The sequence below is a fragment of the Rhinolophus ferrumequinum genome, chromosome 13, assembly GCF_004115265.2.
Source record: "Rhinolophus ferrumequinum isolate MPI-CBG mRhiFer1 chromosome 13, mRhiFer1_v1.p, whole genome shotgun sequence".
Lineage (NCBI taxonomy): Eukaryota > Metazoa > Chordata > Mammalia > Chiroptera > Rhinolophidae > Rhinolophus > Rhinolophus ferrumequinum.
The window spans coordinates 52146293-52169135 of NC_046296.1; the positions used below are offsets into that span (position 1 = coordinate 52146293).

The 22843-nt window shown below is 37.2% G+C and overlaps 2 protein-coding genes and 2 pseudogenes across 2 annotated transcripts in view; 2 read left to right on the forward strand and 2 right to left on the reverse strand.

Moving 5' to 3' along the window:
* The first annotated feature begins 9788 nt into the window (after positions 1 to 9788).
* On the forward strand, positions 9789 to 22682 carry TRMT61B (tRNA methyltransferase 61B). Its single transcript, XM_033125470.1, has 7 exons — positions 9789 to 10568; positions 12991 to 13093; positions 15781 to 15971; positions 20558 to 20649; positions 21171 to 21397; positions 22102 to 22179; positions 22263 to 22682. The coding sequence occupies exons 1-7, from the start codon at positions 9789 to 9791 to the stop codon at positions 22319 to 22321; spliced, it is 1530 nt and encodes a 509-aa protein (XP_032981361.1). The 3' UTR covers positions 22322 to 22682.
* Positions 10893 to 11030, reverse strand: LOC117033477 (uncharacterized; annotated as a pseudogene).
* Positions 16334 to 19440, forward strand: LOC117033375 (V-type proton ATPase subunit E 1-like; annotated as a pseudogene).
* SPDYA (speedy/RINGO cell cycle regulator family member A) overlaps positions 22514 to 22843 on the reverse strand; it is a 28096-nt gene continuing 27766 nt past the window's right edge. Inside the window, exon 8 of the mRNA XM_033125471.1 lies at positions 22514 to 22649. Coding sequence (XP_032981362.1) covers positions 22561 to 22649 — 89 coding nt within the window. The 3' untranslated portion in view covers positions 22514 to 22560. The remainder of the gene's footprint in view (positions 22650 to 22843) is intronic.

Here is a 22843-nt window from a genome sequence, read left to right on the forward strand (position 1 = left end):
AGGCGCACCGGAGCGGGGCGGGGCCTGGAGGGAGGAAGTGGGGCGGAGGGAGCGCAGAGAGCCGAGGGAGTGGCTCTTCGCGATGCTACAGAACGTTGTGCGGAGCCCACCCTGTGGACGGTGGCCCGCTGGGCCCAATGCTAACTTGTACGGCTACGAGGGAGGACGTGTGGAATAACTGGACTGTACACTGCTAAGCAGAGCCCATTCCTTTAAAAAAAAAAAAAGAAAGAAGAAAGGAAAGGGTTTGGGTTTAATAACATGATTGGATAAATGTTTAAAATATTCACTTATAACTGCTTTATTGTAACAATCGTTTCCATTTTTGCCTACTTCGTCTATAATCATTAATACACATAATAATTTATTCAGTCATAGTAGTGTAAAAGTAATGGTGGGAGCGAATAGTCCCTCTTATTTCGCCAAGATTTTTTCCATGTTACAACATGAAATAGATAATTTTTTACTGGTCTCCATAATATTCCAAATCGATGCATTCTGAGTTGGAAAATACCAGGTCCGTTCAGCCCACACAAAGAGCTTATTGCTTAGCAAGAAAGATAAAAACTCTACCCTCAGGGCTATGGGAAGACTCTGAAGCTTTTACAGGTGTAAGATTTGCATTTTAGATAATTTGGGATAACACAAACTGATTTACAGTTTTAAAAGGCCGCCTGGACACTCTATGGAGACTATAGAAAGGCAAGAATAAAAGCAGACAGACAAGACAGAAGGATAATGATGGGTCAGACTCACATGAAAACAGAAAAGGTGGTGAGAAGATATAATCTGAAATTATAGGCAACAGGATTTGCTGAAGGGATTGATTGTGAAGGGTGAGAAAAAGACACGCATGAAGGATGACTCTAGGGCCTGAGCAAATACGTGAATGGTAATACCATTGGCTGAATTGGGGAAATGAGTTTGGGTGGAGTGGAAATCAAGTGTTCTGTTTTGGACACTTAAGTATGATATGCCTGACATCCAAATAGAGTTGTTCAGTAGAAATTGGATATATGAGAAGATCACAGTTAGAGATACAAATTTTGGATACATTAGCATACAGATGCTATTTGAAACTGTGAAACTGGTCAAATCTTATTGGGTGTGAGTATAGACAGAGAAAAATACTTAGCCCCAAACTGTGCCAGTCTTTAAAGGTCATGAAGAGGAAGAAGATCCAGCAAAGGAGATTAAGAAGGGATAACAGCAAAGCAAGATGAAAGCCCAGGAGAATGAGATGCCCTGGAAACAAATTTTTATAAGGGTTTCAGAAGCAAGACATGATCAAAACCATGTCAAATGCTGTAAGATGAAGACTGAGAATTAACCAACTTGACACGATCAAGGTCATTGGTAATTTTTTAAAAGCATTTTTAGTAGAGAAGTGAGGGGAAAACTTGTAAAGAGTAGAGGAGAAAAAGGGAGGTGAGAAAGTGCAGAAAAGTATAGACAACTATTTCAAGGATTTTTGCTATAAAAGAGTATATATGTATGAGCCTGTATGAAGAAAGATCTTAATAGAGTAAGTGGATAGGTAGAAAACAGCAGGAGAAGGAGTGACTTAGCCCCAGTTACAAAGCCCCTTGCGGCAGCTCCTACTTGGGTCAAGACCCCTTGCAGCTGGCAGCGTCATTCCAGGCTTAGACATATCTCTAATTCAAAGAAATGCATTGTTAAGAGTCAGACATGGGAGGAAGACATCCTGCTTGTCAGGACCAACAATACCTTACTAGCCCAACAGGATCCCAAGTTTACACATACCCCGAAGGGATATGTTTACACATGCCCCTGCATCAAAGAAATGCATTCCTAAATGCCAGAGGACTAGGCACCTCAGGGGGAGAAGGAGAGATAAGAGAAGGGAGAGGGAGAGGCAATTCTACCCATAGGTAGAAATAAAAGCCTTCATGCAATGTAAGGCGAGCTGCTTCCCTCTCTTGGGTCAGCCCATTCCATGTCTCAGAGTATGCTTGGTTTCACTAATAAACTTCTTCCTGTCCTTTTGCTGCACAAAAAAAAACTGTCTCTTGATTGAATTCTTTCCTTCAAGAAGAGAAGAACTGAGGTACAACATCATTTCCCAATAACAGTCTGAGCTAGAGTTACAGATTTAGTCATAAATATACAAATAAAAATGAAAGCTTCTTGTGCACTTACTATATGCCAGGTACTGTTCTAAGTGCTTTATGTGTATGAATTCATTTAGTCCTCACAACAACCCAAGGATGTAGAGACTATCAATATCTCCATTTTTCGAATAAGAAAACAAACAGGTATAGAGCTGGGCAGTGAAGTAGGAATTGTTCCCTCATCCATTCACTCTTACACTCTTCTAGACATTAATTCATACTTTCTCTTATTACCTCCTTCATCCTCACTCTCAGTGGGTGATTTTGCTTCTTATTTCTTGAGAAAATAGAAGCAATCGTAGAGAATTTCCACAAGCTCCCAATACCACAGACTCTACCCCACTTTGCTCCATCTCCTGTACCACACTCCCTTGTACCAATGAATTGTCCACGCTCCTGGCAAAGGCTACCCCTGCATGTAAATTCTAGATCCCATCCTCTCTTATCCACTCAAGTATATTATTCCACAGTCTTTCCAATCTCCACTAGCGTCAGTTTTCTCAGCCTAATCCTTCTCATTAACATATAAACATACTGTTATTTCTCCCTTCTTAAAAAATGAAATTGCCTTGACAACACTTACCCTCCAGTTACCATCCCAATCTTTTCTTTCCTTTAAAACTCAAAAAAGGTAGCCTAATTTTCTCAACTTCTCTCCTCCCGTGGAACTTTTATCCCCACCCACCACTGTACCAAAACTCCTATAGAGGCCACCAGTAACCCTCACACTGCTGTATATGTATCCACTGTAAACCCTAATCTTACATGATTTGTCATTAGTGTCCTTACCTTCCATGACATCACACCCTCCTGGCTGCCTCTTACTTCTCTGGCTGCTCTTATCAGTTTTATCTTCTGCATCTTCCTCATCTCCTGCTCTGTTGGGGGCAATTCGTTACCTGGGTATATGACTTTCCAGAATAAAAATTGTATTTTCCAGCTTTCTTTGCGACAATGTGAAGCCATACGACTAATAGCCAGTACAAAAATATCCTTAAAGGGAGAGAGGGTGTGTGTGTGTGTGTGTTATGTACATGGAAAGAGACAGAAAGAGAGAGGGAGAGAATGAAAAAGCAAAGGGTAAACATGTACACAATGGGTGAATCTGGATAATGGGTATAGGAGACCCTTGTGCAAGTTTTGCATAAAAGTTACCAAAAAAAGTGTCCATGGATCCCTAACTTCAAACAACACCCTCCAGGCAATCCATGTCTAAGTTACTGGTATAATGATTTCTATCATTTCATTTAAAATAATTAAAATAATCTGTTTCAGGTCAATTATTCCAGTGGCACACCTAGCATACTGAACACCCAGAGCAGATCATTTTTTAAAAAACAATCCCCTTGTTTATATGATGAAATTATTTTTAGTAATAATCATGAAATAAAAAAAAATAATAAAGGCCATAAAAGAAACACACTGATATTTCTTTTATTGAACTTTATATATATCATCCTGCCAGTTAAAAAAAGATAAATAAATTAATTATGTAATAAAGATTAGAGTACTAAAAGGGGGGAAGTCATGGATTTACATCTTTAATTACATTAAAACATTTTTTAAAAGGGTGTAGTTTATATGTTGGTCTGTCGAAGTAATTAAGAATAACATTAGCCTTTGTTTTCAATCATTTAACTTCTGCAGATTTGCAAATAACTTCTGCAAAAATTGATCTTCATATATTCATGTTCAATAGTCAGTGCTGCTAGATTTGTCAATCTATATTTGCTCACAGTTGCTAAACAACACTATAGTAATTTTAATTTTAAACAGTTTCTTTTACATGAAACAGCATATACGAAAATAGTCAACAAAAGGCTTAGACATAAGGATAAATTCGCCAGATTCATAAAAATCCTGTTTCGTAATAGATTTCAGATATTGTAAGGCTGTCCATGCCTTTGTTTCTTTGAGTAGCTAAGTAGCTTTCAGATGTCTCTACACCTAAAACATTTTAAACACAAACAGAAATCCCAAGTCATCATAGAATGACAGGATTGAAGTCACTCAAGGTCTGCTTTTTCATCTTCATTATTATTGTGCTATCATTATTTTAAATCCCCTGTCTTAACACAGAAATATGTAGTATCACAGGGGTTGGAGATATGAATTGTGCCATAGGAAGCTTGAATGATTCTGAAACTTTAAGAATTTAAAAAGAACTCTTGTAACTGAATCCATATGTGTATAATTAAGAGTTCTTGGAACTAACTTTCTTGAGCATTATAATGTTTATCAAAGGATAAGTAATAAAAATGTGCTAATTTGAAGCATACGTACATACACACATACATATGTAATTAAAACTCAGTGGTAATCACAACACTTATTTAGAACTTGAGTCAATAAAAGATTTAGGGGGAGGGAAGTATTTTATCACTGACATTATGTAGAATGGGTGTCACTGGGTGATAATGGGAAACAGGCTGGCTTTTAGCTGTTTTGGGTATTGTTTTTTAATTCTTCATTGACAATGAGCCTCTTTATCGCCTGGATGCTGGGCAGAGAGCTCCCACCGCTCTGACCTGGGTATGCCACTCTGTCTCCCCTAATAGACTGGAACTTCTTTGAGAGAAAGAACTACTCCCACCCCCTCTTCAATCTCCCTGTCCTCAGCCTAGCACAACGCATGGCACATGGTAGATACTCAACACATGGTTATTGAATAACTGAATGAAAGAATGTAGGATAGAAGTAGGGAGGCTTCAGTTGCAGGTAGTCAAATTTGGTGATGATTGAAATGGTCTATTTCAATAACTGAATAGAATATTTCTATTCTCCCATAGTGGTGGAGAATAGAAAGGAAAGCCACAGAACATGACCACTGATTCAGAGGTTGTGCGTGTGAATGTGTGTCAGAAGAGAGTGTCACAGAAAGAAGAATCACAAATGACCTGGAACTTTTTAGTCGGTAACTAACTAAACATCAAGTGATTTTAACTAGTGTAGGAAAAAATAAGAGGATCAGGGTCCCAGGGGACTGGAAAAAGGGAGAAAAGGTAGAAATGATGAGTTAGTTCGGTTTGGATCATGCTGAGTTTGAGGTACCAACAGGTCAACCAGAGATGGTATCTAGCAGTTTAAATTATGGACTTAAAAATTTTTTTGTTTAAAAGATACAAGTGGCATGTTTATAGTTTTCCATTGTCTTTTTCAGTGGTGAACACTGCTTCAACTACTTTATCCCTCAATAGGCTTTTGAGCAGATCTGGGAACACAACCACTATTTATAGCAGATTGCAAATATCCTATTTACAAGCTTTAGGAATATAACACATTTATTAAATGGGGATTGCTTAAATTAGCTAGCATGTACCTGCGAGAGAAAATGCTAACTGCCTCTAAAAATCCATTTCTTCCTGCTTGAATATTAATAGAATTTCAGATTTTTAGCTAGGACTATGTTCAGCTGTAATAAAAACTAAATTTCTTAGCTTCCCTTGCAGCTAGATCTGGCCTTGTGATTAAGTCCTGGTCAGTGACATGGAAGTAGAAGTCATATGTGCATTTTCAGAGAATTATTTTTTAAGGAAAGAGAGCATGATCTTTTTCCTTCTTCCTCCTTCTTACTAACTGGAATTGGGATGTAATGGCTGGAACTTGAGCATATATTGAACTCTAAGGTAAACTTTGGAATGGAGACCATACGCAAGAGTACCTGACACTTCTGAGTTTCATCTTAGCCCTGAATTTCCTACCTTCACTTACAGCCAAATTGTATCTTAACTAATATACTCGTATTATCTTACCAAATTGTTTGAATTTATAGGACACAAACAAGAGTCATTTAATTAAGCAGGATTTCTTATAGTATGAAAGCTCACAACAGTGACACTTGTACATGGTCTTGCTAAGGTTTTACTCTATTTATGCTCATTCATAATTTATAATACAAAGATTCAGTGTGAGGAAAAGACTGGAGTATGACTACAATTTTATAAAAACTAAATAAAAAGCAATGCATAGAAGAAAGATTAGAACAGTATTTGTCTTGGGTGTTCAGGGGAGTCCTCTGGAGGTTAAGATATGCCTGACTAGGACCCAATTATGCAAAGTAAATGAATTCATGAATGGTAAGTGAATAGATGTATAGATATGCCCAAGGTTTCAGGTTCTTAAAAGGTTTTACGTTTAGAGGAGTTTGATTATTTTATGTGCATTCATAAACAAAAACAGAGAACATAAACACAAAGCTTAAATGCTTCACAATTAATTTTATAAATCAGAGCAATGATTGTTGAATTCTGTAGAGTGAGTTGGTGGCACTTGAGAAAGAGATGGAGGGCAGAAAGAAGGGTACAGTGTGGCCGTTCTCTGAGGACCAGACTAACACAGGACCCTAACCAGCAGTAGGGTGGTACGGATGGAGGTGAGAGTCAGTCCGTTATCCAAAAGAAGGAGACTGAGGAGGGGGAAAGAGGATGTAGAATCGTCTCCAGGAGAGGCTTCCCAAGGAGGACTGACGGATTCTTGACTTTCTAAAACGATGGCTCCCAATGTGCTAGCGAACTAGTTCTGGATCAAGCTGTATAGTATCCTCTAATTTACAACAACACAACCAAAGGTGTTTAGTGAGTGGTGGTGGGTGATAAGTAAGAAGATCCTCTGATTCTAAATAGCATGCAATTTTTCTTTAAAATCTGTACACACACTTGAGAATTCTTTTAAAAATTCAATGGACTTAGATTTGCAAAGTCTAATAACACAACAGTACATCCTAGAGAAGTTCTATAAGACCTAGATTCAAGTTCAGCATCAACTGGGGAAAAAATGAAAAAGCAAGAGGAAAGCAGTTATAGTCTTAGGCTTACTTTGTAGTTCACTAAGTTAGTAGGAACAAATCTGTGAACTTCAAGTGTTCTAATAAAAGCTAAATACATGTACATATACAAACCAAAATATATAACTATTAAATATAATTGGACCATATTTACATGTTGAATTATTTAGTATAGGGACCCAGGTATCAAGGCTGCTGTTTTTCTCATTTCTTACTTTCTTCATTCCTTTATTCAACAAATATTATTGAGGGTATATTGTGTCCAGGCACGATGACAAACATCTGAATTATAATGGTGAACAAGACACAGACCTCTCAACAATCTTATCCTCTAACCTGGTAAATAGTAAATAAACAGCAACTTCCATACAGTATGACATGTGTCATGACAGGTCTAAAGACAGGACACACCAGAGCACAGAGCAGAGGCACTTTTCCCAGTCTTTTGGAGTCATGATAAGCCACCATTCTGGTGTGAGCTTGACATCTGAAGGACAAGGGAAAGTTATACAAGATAGAGGGGAAATGCCTGTGCAAAGAGCTAGAGAGAAACAAAAAGAGCTAGACGAGAACATTTGTGGAACTAGAACTAGTGGTCAATTTTGACTGGAGATTTTTTTTTTAATTTGTTTCAGGTGCACAAGACAAAGTAATACTTAGACGTTTATCATTTATATCCCTCACTCTGTGTGAACCCCCCTCCCGCCATCCACCATCCCCCTGACATCGCACAGAGCCATTACATTTCCACTGTCTGTATTTGACTGGAGATTTTTAAACGTCAACCATTAGCTATAGTATTCTTTGATAGGTATTTAGACTTTAAAGTAATTGCTTGACTAAATGCCACTAGACAACAGGTTTTTCTTCTAGCCTTATAATGTAGAAATGATGAGTCGGTGATGCCTCATATTTTCAGAGAATAGTTTCAGAGTGCAGGCTGACAATTTCATAAAGAAGAGAGAAGGAAAGCAAAAGTATAGCCAGAAATGGAAAGACACACATACTGCCGTTTTGGAGAGCTTAAATGCTCTGAAAGATCATGAATAAATAATATTTTTCAAAATGTGTTAGTGTAGTTCATTAGATGTGTGCAGGACAAATACTTATAACTGTCTCTGTTATTCAAACAATAGAAGGAAAGGGATGCCATTTATTGTTCACAGTTTATCTCAGAAATCAAAGATGTGTAAATTTACTTCCCATATTTTGTCAATATACCTTCTTCCAATTCCTACTCTGAGGTTTAGGATTCAGAAGGTTGCAATTTAGACCCACATTTGGCAATGATAATAAAAATATTGGTCATAAGAACTTACCTTAAAAGAAAAAATCAAAAACAAAAGGGAGACATGCAGTTGGGGTGGGGGCCAGTTTATTAATTTTTAGGATTAAAAGAGAGAAATCCTGATGATGGAGTTTATAGGGGCTGATGTTTTAGACGACATAGATTAGAAAAACATTAAGTCTTTGAAAGTAATAAGACTTATTTTATCAAATTTAAACTGAATTCACAGCCCTTTGAACATATTTTCACTTGAACTCTGAATTCAATTGTACTGTCTTTGAGAAGGGGTATTACAGTACAAAGAGCATGGACTGCTGAACCAAACTCACCTAGATGGGAAATCCTGTCACCCCACTTATCAGTTATGGGGTATTGCCCAAATCACTGAATCCCCTTGGGTCAGTTTTCTTATGTGTAAAATGGGAATACTTATTTCTAACACAGGGTTATTGTAAATTTAAATGAAAGAAATACCTGGTATTGCCAGACTCGGTAAATTTTTGCCAATTGAATTAATATTAATAGTGACATCTAATGTTAAATGAAACTTTGGACTCCAAGGATAACCTTTTCCCAGTTTTTGTTGTTTTGTTTTTAGCAGTAAATTAATTTATTTTTATTTAAATTTTTGGAGGGTGCCAAAACCTGGGAATGAACAATTTTTAAAGAGATCCAATAAGAGAATCAGAAAATAGCTAATTCTTTTTTGAGGAGGGGCTTAAGCGATTAAAATTAATTTTCTCACAGTTCTGGAGCCCAGATATCCAACATCAAGGTGTGCACAGGTTAGGCTTCTTCTGAGGCGTCTCTTCTTGGTTTGTAGATAGTGGTCTTCGGCCTGTGTCCTAATCTCTTCTTATAAGGACACCAGTCATATCGGATTAATGCCCATTCTAAACACCTCATTTTAACTTAATTACCTACTGAAAGACCCTATCTCCAAATACTGTCACATTGATTTTGGAAGGATGAAATTAATCCTGTAACACCACTCTGCCCTGCCACCCCACTGTTTTACCAATGGCCTTTGACCCTTTTAAGATGCTTCTAGTTTGGGGAAGGATACTTCACTGTTATAGTTAATTATTTTTTAAAAATTATGTTAAATAAGCACACAGTGAATACTGCCACTATAAGTTCTGCACCTGGGGCCAACATGCAGGTAGAGCCAGGGAAGAAAGTCGCTGTCGGCTAGGAAAGGAGCGCAGGTCAGCGGGTGGTCTGTCAAACGCAACTCTGGGCCAGTTTTATTTGTACTTGTTGGTGGTGACCTGGTGACGTCCGCGTTCCTGATTACTAGAGAGCTAACCCTGGTAGAGACAGGACTTCAGTTTACACAGCGCTTTCACAGGCTTTGTCTCTTTCAACCCTCCTGTCCCTGGGCGAGGCCGGTAGAGATTTGTCAAGAGTCAATTGCTTAGTCTGCCCACACGGTCCAAAGACACTGCGCCCCCACCAACTCTCTCCGCGAGAATGGGACTCGCTCCTGGGACAGTTAGTTACTCAGCCACGGATCCTGCGCCCGGGGATCGGTCGCCCCACCCTCTCTGGACGCAGGCGCAGTCACCGAGCTCTGCCAGTGAAGATGCTCCCAAGCCCCCAAGCGGCGGCGCCCGTGCGTCCAGCAGAGAGAGGCGGGGTCTCGCCCGACCTACGTCACTCTCCTGAGACAGCGCCTGCGCGGGTCACCATGCTGTCAGCTGGCTGTCGCGGGCCAGTCTTGCTACACCTGCGGCGCCTACGGAGGCGGCCGGGGATCGCGACCTGTGCATTTCTGCGCGGGACCGAGAGAGCTCGGTCACTGTGTTGCGAGTCCTCGCCAAGAGACGCGCGAGATGGGGAGGGAGAGCGCAATGAAGCACAGAAGAAAGTCGCCGGCGCAGAGTCGCCTCCATCTCTTCCCCCGCGCGTCCGGGGCGTTGGGACCAGATGTCTTTCGTCACTGGAAAGCCTCAGACTGCCGACGCCTCAAGAGGAGTCACCCCCTCGAGAGCGAGGGGACTTGAGTGCAGACCAGGGCCAGTCGGATCTCGCACTGCCCGCCCTGGACCAGTCCGAGACCGAGGTCGGAGAACTTCACGCCTCCTCTTCCTGGTCACCTTCCAGAGAGGAGCCCTTTCGGGCTGGGGAGCTGATTTTAGCTGAGCTTGGGAAGAGAGAAACACAATTTAAGAAATTATTTAAGTTAAACAACGCCGGACTCTTAAATAGTAGCTGGGGGATGGTCCATTTCCGCGATATCGTGGGGAAATTCCCTGGCCAGGTACTGAGGAGTTCCTCTGGTAAGCACTTCGTGCTGAAGAGGCCGTCATTGGAAGACTATGTATTACTGATGAAAAGAGGGTCTGCCATAACATATCCAAAGGTAATAAGACAAGAGTTAGGTGCATATTGGTTCCAGAAAGAGCAAAACTGATGCAGTGCTACAGACCTGATTCACATACTTAAAGCACTTCTCAGAACGTTTCAAGTTTTTGTTCTCAGCCTTTTTTAAATCAATGGCTATGACTTTTACTTATCTTATGATCGCTAATTTTAGGAGGAAACAGCCAGTTTTGTTTTTTTTTTTTTTTAAGGAGGGCGCAGCTCACAGTGGCCCATGCGGGGATGGAACCAGCAACCTTGGTGTCATCAGCACCACGCTCTAACCAACTGAGCTAACTGGCCACCGCCAGATTTTAATTTTAATTGGGAGTCTCAGTTCTCTGATCTGTGAAGAGAATACCGACTTGTGAAATGTCAGCATTTCACATTGGTCAATATCAAGCATTTTTAGGTTTGGAATAGAAGTGTACACTTGATCTTAGCCAAAAGGCCAAGAAGCCATTGGAATAGAAATGTAAATGGAAACACTCCAATTTTCAAACTAATCTTTTCTGCTGATTTGCATGATTAGAACACTTATATAAGAACTATCCGGGATTAGAAATTGTTGCCATTTAATGAAGACTAAAGTGCAGCCCAATTATTAAAACCTTAGGTTGAGGGTTAAATTTATATTATTGAATACTGGGAAAGAGATTGGAATTCCTGTTGAGAAAAAAAAACATGTAAGTTTGAAACTGAAAGAATTGTTTGAAAGCCTGAGGTTTTAAAATGTGTAGAAAACTCAATAGGAGAGTGATATTTCATAACTTTGGAGGAGTCTCCCAGTAGCTTCAAATCCCTTTTGGAAAGAGGCAGGGAAATAAGTAAATGCTAATGTCCCACCCAACTTTTGGACTGAAACTGTCAGGAAGTATATAGTGGGATCCAACCTAGAAAACTCGTCCCGTTGAGAACATGTAAACAGAAGGGCAGGAAACAAAAACTAAAGTGTTTTCGGGTTTCTTTATTTTATAATACAAAGTTTCTGTATCTTATATGAAAGATTCAAGAAAATAGAAGAACGGCTTTCTCCAGGGCATTCCATTCCATTGAAACGACTACCCAAGCTGCCTCCCACTCCTGTATGACCTTATATCACTGTCCCCTCCCACCGCCAGCCCCATGCGGCTGGCACCTAGCAGAGGATACGGGTATGTCTGAAACACAGCATTTGTGAGTGAAGCTTTTTGACTAATACATCTTAAAAATTATGTGTCTGTATCACTTGGTCGAAGCCTTAGTCCAACATTTCAGAAAATACATTTTGGCTTTTAATTAGACAACTGTACCTGTTAAGTATTTTCTCATGTAACCAAACCTATACACAATTTTGTGATTTGACAGAAGGATCCTAGAAACCCTTCCCCTTCTTTTAGAATTTTCACAACAGCTGTTTTCAGACAAGGAAAAGATAGTAAAAACTTACCATATATGCTGCTTACTAGCCACTTGAAAGTTTTGGTATTGGGGGTATGTTGAAATAAATGCAAACATTTAAAATTCTCTCTCTATATGAAGGTTGGCCATAATGATCAACAGCATGGTTGTTGGGAATTCAACATCAGTTCCACTCTTTACTTGCCCACTTAATTCCTGGCTGTGTGACTTTGGGCAAATTACTTAACTTCTTTGATTTCTACTCTTTGTAAACAGAAATGATGATACTATTCTCCGATTATTATTCTGATCAAACAAGATAATGTGTGAAAGAAGTTTGCATAGTTACAGAAGTCTGGCACATGGTAAAGTTGCTATAAACAGTTCTTATTACCAGCACCCAGGATATTCCTGTTAACAAAACCATTCTTCAGTTATAGCATTTGGCAAATAGTCTTCCTGTCTTCCTGGTTTCCAAATTCTAAATAACTTCATCATTTCATGCAGAGATTATGTAATAACTGAATTTTTCTTGTAATTTTTCTCTAGTACATCCTGTATTCCCTTGTCAGATTAATCTTCATAAAATGCCATTTATATTATCTCAGTGACATGTGCCCTTTACTTACCAGGTCAAGTTCAAAAGCTTTAGCTTGGCATTCAAGTCTCCTTATCTCTCCTCCCGAGATGGACAAACTATTTACCTGTTTTCCTTAAAGCTGTTTCTACCTTAAGATTGTATCCTTAAATTCTCTACTCTATTAATGTCTTCAAACTAGGACAATCTGCTTATTTCTCCTTTCTCTGAGCTCCTGTTGTATTTATTGCCTATAATTTCAGTATTAAAGTACTGTTTTATTTACTAGTTGAATCTTGAATCTTATTTTATCAAGTAAAATATAAAGTCTTGCTAGTTAGGGCCAGAGTATAATCCTTTTTTTCCACTTTTTTCTTCTCCAAGTCCAACATAGTGCTTGATAAGAGTAGGTGCTTAGTACATATTTACTGGTCCCTGAGTCACCCATACTTTGTTTAAATCATAGGATATGACTATGATGTTGCTGATGATGGATATTCATCCAGGTGATACTGTTTTGGAAGCTGGCTCTGGCTCTGGTGGAATGAGCTTATTTTTATCCAAAGCAGGTAAGAGATTGGGATTAAAAAGCTGAATTTAGATGACAAAGAAAACATTCTATGTATTCAGGATAACAGAAAGTTAAAAAGATATTTCGGGAAATATTCACATAACTTTGGGATATAGAGAATTCTCTTTGAAACTAAATGTAAGCAACTATTTTTCTTTTCATTTTGTACATTTATTTCCAGTCATTCTCTTTCTAACCCTCTCTGTTTTCTTTGCTTTTTCTTGCTCCCCCCATGCTTTTTAATGCTTCTACCTTTTTTTTTAACTAAACTTTTTATTGGAGCATTAACCTAGCTACAGAAAAATGCATAGATTGTAAGTGTATATCTCAGTGAGTTTTTATTACCCAGACCAAGATAGGGACTGTTACTGCAACACACAAGCCTCCTGTCCCCCTCAATACATATCCTCCCCAAACGTAACCACTGTTCTGACTTTTATCATCATTGATTAGTTTTTGTCTGTTTTCAACCTCATATAAAAAGAATCACACTGTATGTACTCTTTTGAGTCTGGCTACTTTCATTCAACATTCTGTTTGTGAGATTCAACCATTGCATGTAGCAGTTCTTTCATTCTAGTTGCTACGTAGTTACTCCATTTTATAAATAAATCACAATGTATCCATTCTCTTGATGGGCATTTGATTGGAACATTATTAATATTGCTGCTCTGAACATTCTGTACTTGTCGATTGGTGAACATATGTACATGTTTTTGTTAATAAGAGTGCCAGATGAAGCCTCAGTATGAGAGAAAATGGGAGGAGGAGGGCTGTCAGCTGCTGGGGAAGAGTTATGTACTATAGAGGCAAAGAATTACAGTTGAGGTTCATAAATAAATTTATCACAATACAGAACTAAGTTAAAGCTAGATCACAAAGAATTTTCCTTTTTCTAAGAAAATCTATACGAATTGTCAGTTGGTGAGAGTGCTGCTTGAAGGGAGCACCTGATCAAAAATCAAGAGCTATGTAGTAAACATAAACATCTGTTCATGTTCCCACCGCTTGATTTCTGGTTTCTTTTATCCTATTGATTATTGCTCCCTGAGTGTCAGGGCCGCTTTCCCTGTTCTGGCTGCCTGTGCAGTGTTCCCTTCCTCACCTAGTAACAGACTGCTGAATTGTGACAGCACTCTCTTTGGGTAGATATATATATATTTTTTAATTCATCCATATTGTTCTTTATTAGTGCATTCTTTTTTAACTAATAAACTTTGTTAGAGCAGTTGTAGGTGTGTATGGGTAGATTTTATAAAGATGACAGATAGAAATATGCTGAACTGAACTTAAACCTTTTGTTCTTGAACCTAATGCCGTCACATACAAACATAATCCAGCTTAGACTAGGTCAGGAAATTCAGTTCATTCAGGCTCCTCATATCTTTTGTTTGACTCTTTTCTGTTCATAATTAAAGACAGTCATTTCTTCACAATCTGTGACAGATTTCTAAATGCATTTGACAAAGTAAATTTATAAAAATTAGTGAGACAGGAGGAGTACCCATATTTCTAATATCTATAGCATTGGAAGAGTGTCATGGCATGAATAATCGAAACTATGAGTGATCAGAAAATTATTGCTGTTTACTTTTGGGAAGGATTTTTTTCCTCCATAATTTTATTTTCCAATTGTTTATCTTATGCTACTAGTAACATTAATTTTTATCCCATGAGAACAAGATGACTTGCAGCTGGATTTACATTTCAAAAGACAGCCTGGAATTTAAACTTTCATTAGTAAACTACAGACTGATCTGGGACAGCCTCCAAATAGTATCAAATTACCTCAGCTAGAGGTGGGTGGAAATTAATTGCCTTGTTAAAATGCAGTAGTGGAATGTGCCACTGCAGTATTACTATACTAAGCAGTTTGAAAGTTCTTCAGACACACACAAAAATACAAATATTTTTAAAATATATGAAAGGCCTAACCTCATCCATAACAAAAGAAATGCAAATTAAAACTACATTGGTAAACTATATTCAATTTTTAGATTGACACACATAAAATGTTTGATAATTCTTTGTTGGAGAGAGTATGGAGAAGTAGGCACTCTAATACATTGTTGGTAGAGTAGAAATTAATATCTTTTTTGAGATCGTTTTGGTAATAATTTTCAAAATAAAAATTCACATACCCCCTTGAGTCGGCAATTCCATTTTTAGGACTAGATATATTGGCTCATGTGTACAAGGACTTAGGCACAATAATTTTCATTGCAATATTGTTTGTAATAACATAAGACTAGAAACAAGCTAAATGTTCATTGGTAGGTGAATGCTTAAATAAACTATGGCATAATCCATACAATGGAATATAACAGCTGCTAAAAGGAATGCAGTAGATTATTAGTCACTGAAATGGCACTGGTAAGTAAAAAGAGAGGTACAGGACAGTGTATATAATACATCACAATGTGTGTTAAAACCAAAGAGAAAGAGATACTTGCACTCTTGTGTAGGCACCAACTGTCTTGGGAAGGGTATGTAACTAGTAATACGGTTACCTCTGAAGAGGGAGATTGATTGGGGATCTGGGATGGGACAGAGACTTTTGTAACCTTGGACTATTTGAATTATTTTTTCACATCCATATAATACCTTTTCACAATAAAATTTTTACATTCTTTTATAAATTGATTAATACTATGAAATATCATAAATTATTTTTTTTTAATTAAGTTGGATCACAAGGACGAGTCATAAGTTTCGAAATACGAAAAGACCACCATGAACTGGCTAAGAAGAATTACAAACACTGGCGTGATTCATGGAAAAGGAGTCACATAGAAGAGTGGCCAGACAATGTGGATTTTATTCATAAGGACATTTCAGGAGCAACTAAAGATATAGAATCTTTAACATTTGATGCGGTAAGTTTTCTAAAGTGGGTCCTATTACCTAATACTGAGTACAAAGAAAACAAGGATCACATTTCTTTTGTAGGGGAGAGTGTCTTCCTTCATTACCGTGTTTCCCAGAAAATAAGACCTAGCCGGACAATCAGCTGTAATGCGTCTTTTGGAGCAAAAATTAATATAAGACCCGGTCTTATTTTACTGTAATATAAGACCGGGTCTTTATAATATAATACAATATAAATATAATATAATTAATATAAAATAAAATAAAATATAATATAATATAATGGCTGGGTCTTATATTAAGTTTTGCTCCAAAAGACGCATTAGAGCTGACTGTCCGGCTAGGTCTTATTTTCGGGGAAACACGGTATTTGCCCCAGTTCTATCTCTGGAGTGGGACGAATATTTTTCTTCAGTATCGTGGGATTCAGAACAGAGAGACTTACTGAATCAGGTGCCAAAGTTGTTCATAAATATGGGGTAATGACCAAGGAAGAGTAGTTGAGCATCATGAACCTCAGCATTTCTGGGATAAAGGAATAATAATTTGGAAGCAGCATCGAGAGCATATTGAGCCCAACACCTATCCTCATGTCGTAAGATTTGGGGGAATAAATAGCCTCCCTTTGGGAAGAAACAGGCAAGAGTCATCTTTAGACAGTTGTAGAGGAGTCAGGATGTAGAGGAGTGTTCATTAACGATGCTGTGCATAGAGGCGTTATGAGCAAAGCTCCAGAAAGTGGAGAGATTTGAGATTTGTGATGGGAAGAAGAGCAGTGGGAGGCTGAGTTAGGGGAGAAGCAGCAGACTAGTATGAAGATAAAAGGGTAGATGACCGGGGGATGACATTTTAAGCTGTGACCAGTGATGGTGGAGATGGAGGTATTAGTTGGCTTCAGAGTTTCAGAATTGTAGTATAAGTTGCCTCATTCTTGAGATGCATTAGCAGTTCATAGCTTGACATTAAGGAGTCTTCTTCACTTTTCTTAATTGGTTGTTGGAAGGTTGGATTATTTTAGGACCTTTAAAGGTAAAGTAGGTGAGAAATGAAGTAAAGTTCAAAAAAGGAGAGTAATGGTTTTTATTAGGATGCTTCTTACCTCTATCTAACGCCTATAGTTTTAGTGGCACAGCTTCCTGGACACAAAGACTGCAGTTCTTTTTCCTCATCCTTGTTTGGCTTGCGTATTACAGCTCAATAAGGAGGAAAAAAGAACAATTGCTGTATATTCACCATCCATAGGACTGTCAGAGTTACTTGGGAGGTTAATTGGTCATTAGAATTTTGCTGAATTCTTATTTCTCCCTAAGCTCACTCCTCCCATAGTCTTCATCATTTTCCTCATTAGTAAATGACATCTCCATTCTTTCAGTGGTTTAGGCTAAAAACATCGGATTCATTCTGACTCCTTTCTCTCATATCTCACAGCCAGACCTAATTCTAAGTGGCTCTACCTTTTCAAAATTTATACCACTTTTCATCACATCCAATGCTATTTCCTCTGCAAACAACCATCATCCTTCCTTGCCCTCTCAGTCTTTTCTATGTATAGATTTAAAAAATAAGTCAGAATGTATGTCACTAACTTATACACTTAAAATGCCAAATTTTGTTATGTTTACCATGAAAAAAATGTTTTTAAAAAAAGTCAGATTATATCATTCTGGTGGCTTTTTCTTCCTGAGTAAAGCTAAAGCCCATGAGATTCTACATAATCTGTCTCTCTCTCACTCTACCATATCCCCACCATCTTGGAACTAATTTTCCCCATTTTGTCTCCACTGTAGTGACAGTGGCATTCTCAGACTCACCAAGTATCCTACAGCCTCAGAGCATTTGTATTTGCTCTTCTGTCTGTCTGGAGCACACTTCCCCCTAAATTTCATTTTCTTTAGGTTTCTTCACTGACCAGCCTGTGTATAAGACACCAGTTCCTTTCCCTGCCCTGTCACTCTTTGTCCCCATTATCCTGCTTTATAATTCTATATTCTTCATGTCATTCATCTCCCTCTGACTTACATATTTACTGGATATTTGTTTAATATCTTTCCCTTTATTAGAGTGTAAGTTCCCACGAAACAAAATAGTATGTAAGCTTCTTATATCCTTACCACTTACCAAAATGCTTGGCACATGGAAGGTGCTCAAAAAATAGTTTATGAATAAATTAATAATGAGTGATGCTCCTTGACTCATTAATATTGTTTTTTCAAAAAACATAGGCTGGCTTTTCCTTCCAGTCTTCTTCCATCCTAAAACTTCCAGTCTTCTTCCATCCTAAAACTCGAGCTAGTTGCCCACCAACTTAGCATCACTTTTGCCATGGCCCTTTAGCGATGCTGATGTGCAAAAGTAGATTAAGCATATGATGGCTTTTGTCGAACAAGAAGCCAATAAAAAAGCAGAAGAAATAGATGCAAAAGCAGAAGAGTTCAACATTGAGAAAGGTCGTTTGGTGCAAACCCAGAGACTGAAGATTATGGAATGCTATGAGAAGAAAGAAAAGCAGATGTTCAGTTTGATGAATCAAGCAAGGCTCAAAGTCCTCAGAGTGAGAGATGACCTTAGTACAGACCTACTAAATGAAGCAAAACAGAGACTCGGTAAGGCAGTAAAAAATACAACCAGGTACCTAGTGCTGCTGGATGGACTGGTTGGTCCTCCAGGGTTTATTCCAGTTGTTGGAACCCCAGATGACTGTTCATTGTTGGAAACAGGATTTCCCTCTGGTAAAGGCCACACTGCAAAGAGCAATCCGTATGCACAGAATCGCCACCAAAACAAGACGTTGATGTTCAAATTGATCAGGAGGCCTACCTGCCTGGGGAAATAGCTGGTGGAGTGGAGCTCTATAATGGAGATTGTAAAATAAAGGTTTCCAATACCCTAGAAAGTCGGCTGGATCTCATAGCCCAGCAGATGATGCCAGAAGTAGTGGGAGCCTTGTATGGTGCAATGCCAACAGTAAGTTTAGGACTAAGCCTTTGGAAGGTGGAGTTCATGTACTACGGCTATGACTAGAAGTTTGATATTTGAAGAAACAAGATTATCTGTGTAGCTTCCTCTTTGCTGTTCCAATATTCTGTATTTATCAATGGATACCCTTCTGTAGCTTATGCCCTTAGCCTAATTGTTAACAATGGGAGAAAGTTTCACTTCATCTGATCAGGAAACCTACCTGTAGCTTATCTAATAGTAGTACAACTTCCAGTTGGTTCTCCAGCATGAAGGTGAGGAAATCAGGTGGTGGTTGGCATGAACTTCACCCTATCTTCTGTTCTCCCTCTGGTTCTAATTATCTAGCTTAGAGGGTGATATGTATGGTATTCTCTGCCATTAATTTATTAAAAACAAAAGGTTTACATAAAAAAAGCACCTAAACAATGGAATAACTTCTAATTTAGTAAATATATTGATGTGCCAGCTAGTCTTAGCTGTCTGGAATTATCTTTCAATAATAGTCACTTTATTTTCTATTTTCACCATATTTTTGTTTTCAATTATTTTTTTGAAAATTTCATTTAGTCATTGTATTCATTTGATATCTTTTGTGAGTACAGCCCTGTATTCTGCAACTGAATGAAGAATAAAGAAATAAAGGACATGATTCTTAAGTTTTAGAATTTCTAAAATATTCAGAACTTTTCTTTCGAACATAAAAATACATATTTGAGATAATGTAATTTCTATTATCAAAAGCTGAACTAAAGCATTGAAACTTTGTCTATATGTATGAGGTATGACAATTAAGTTTGCGAACTTGTTGCAACAATGTTGCTAACCTTTTTTTATATCAGAGGGATTATTCATCATGAATTTGTACCAACTGGACAAACAGTTAACCAAGTTTACTATTTGGAAGTGCTGAAAAAAAAGGCTGTGTGAGAAAGTTAGGCGACCTGAACTTTTCAACAATTCATGGCTCTTGCATCACAACAATGCACCAGCTCACACGGCACTGTCCGTGAGGGAGTTTTTAGCCAGTAAACAAATAACTGTATTGGAACACTCTCCCACCTGATCTGGCCCCCAATGACTTCTTTCTTTACCCAAGATATTGAAAGGAAGATATTTTGATGATATTCAGGACATTATGGGTAATAACGATGACAGCTCTGATGTCCATTCCAGAAAAAGAGTTCCAAAATTGCTTTGAAGGGTGGACTAGGCACTGTCATCGGTGCATAGCTTCCCAAGAGGAGTACTTTGAAAGTGACCATAGTGATATTCAGCAATGAGGTATGTGGCACTTTTTCTAGGATGAGTTCGCGAACTTAATTGTCAGACTTCGTGTGTGTGCGTGTGTGTTTGTGTGTATAAAATATAGCTAAAGAAGGATTTCTATATTATCAGTATTGCTCAGAGCAAAACATGTCATTGCAATATTTATATAATCACATACTGTGACAAATTGTATAATAATAAATATATCTTTTTGGGAACAGTAAAATGATGGTAGTACTATAGTCTAAAAAATGAAATACTTTAACTGGGTAATTGCTTTCTAAAAGTACATTATTTTACCACAATAAGAAGAGAGAACCTATGCTTTATTAAAACAGAACTTAGTCTGCTTCTCTTTTCCTCCCCACAGGTAGCATTGGATATGTTGAATCCCCAAGTTGCTTTGCCGGTTTTATACCCAAATCTTAAACAGGGTGGTATATGTGCTGTATATCTAGCAAAGTGAGTGACATGGCTGTTATTTGCAATGAGATTTTAAGCACATTTTTATTTTGTCCTAAGTACTAAGCTAACCTGTTCATTTTGTAAATGAATTAAGATGTATACGTCATCTTGTAAAACTTATGAAACAACAAATGTCCCAAATTCAGTTACACTGCTCTTTAAATCATCCTTTACATAAATGTCAATATAAGATGCATCTTTCTTCAGGCAATTTAGAACAAAAGTTTTAAAAGTGTAATGTGAATAATAATGTTAAATTATGGTCTCCATATTTTTTTACTTAGTATTCTGTGAAATTGCTTATTATGTACCCTAACTTGCATTTTCACTTTTTCCCCTCCTTCATTTTAACCAGCTTGAAAGAACATCAGACTTGTTCTGTTATTACATAAATCAAATGCTTGGAGAAATATACTTTATAAATATGAATTAATTAGGACTAAGCTTATTTATAACATAAAATAAATATAAAGTTGTTGTACTGGAAATTTGAAGTACATTTTTTACTTTTCTGAAAGCATCACACAGGTTATTGAACTTTTAGATGGAATTCGTGTCTGTGAACTTGCTCTCTCATGTGAAAAGATAAGCGAAGTCATTGTCAGAGATTGGTTGGTTTGCCTTGCAAAACAGAGAAATGGAATTTTAGCTCAAAAAGTAGAACCTAAAATCAACACAGATTTACAATTACATTCTCAAAAGAAAATTGGAATTAAAGGTGAGATGCTTCAAGAGGATGACCATGGTAAGTTTCAATTTTATTTTATGCATGTGTTTGCAATAATAAATGGAGAACAGGTTCCTGAGTGTATTGATCAATAAATTCTAAAAATATTTCTCAGGGATTTATTTTTTTTCATATCTCAATTGAAATGTTATTTATTCTGTTAAATTAAAACCTCTAAGGGACAGAATAATGACTTTTCTTGCCTTTTATGTAAAGCTCTGATACCTTTAAAGAACTGAGCTTCTTATAATATTCATATTTCACTCGTGACAAGGAGGTTGGCTTATGAAATATTTCATTTATATGTATATATATATGAATTTTAAAAATTTAGATTAGTGATTATTACTGAAGAGAAAGAATTCAATAAAACCTGCTATGCAAATAGCTAATATTTGCTATTTATGCTGCTGGAATTCTTCAAAGAACTAAATTTAGGTCCTTGTTGTATGTACACATTTAGGCCACGAACGAATTTTCAAATATCCATTGATTTATGATATGGGCTAACCATTTGGTTATAAAACAATATGTAAGTTTATCATGTAATCCTTGAAAAAATGTTTCTGTAAGGTAACTAGCAGAGTAGCTCCAAACCAAATGCTAAAAAAAAAATCTGAAAGAAAAAACTTAAAGGGACAGTAATTTGTATTTTAACAGTTTTGTGAACAAATTATAAAATATTTTATGTAGCTTATAATATATATTTTGTTCTACAACAGAAGAATCACATTCTCATTTTCCATATGGATCATTTCCCTATATTGCTAGACCTATACACTGGCAAACTGGTCATACAGGTGAGTAATGTTTTCAGGCCATATTAAATTATGTTTTCTTCTAATTATTGTAAATGACCTACTTTTCTCTCCCTTTCAATTAGCTTTTCTTGTCAAGTTGAGGAAGTTCAAACCACTGAGTACCTCAGATGACAGCAACTGATTTGAAGACAGAAAAGTATCAAAATAGAACTTTATATTATAAATTATTCCTTTTATAGATTGGTATTTTTAGCTATTACTATGATTTGTATAACTTTTACATATAATTTTGAAAAATAACAAAAACTAAAAAAAGATGTGTAACATTTCAAAACTGCTTAAATGTCCCATTTTGACACGTCTTGTAGTTAGTTTGACATATTGTAGTTAATGATTCCAAGTTGGTTTAGTTGAGCTACCTCATTCTTCAGTTCCTGTAAACCACTCCATAGATCTGTCTTTCTTCATAAAATTAGTTTTCTTTTCTTTGTTTGATTGATGGTCATTGGCTACCGAAAATAAAATATGCATTTTAAGATAAATTTTGTGTATCTGTGTATTTTAAATATATATTTTCAAGGCTTGTATGCATCTTAAAAAATAACAAAGAAAGCTGGGTTATAGTAAATAATAGGGGGAAAATGGATAAGAATGATACAATCACCTTAAATATTGTTATAAAAGATGTAACAATTTTTGCATC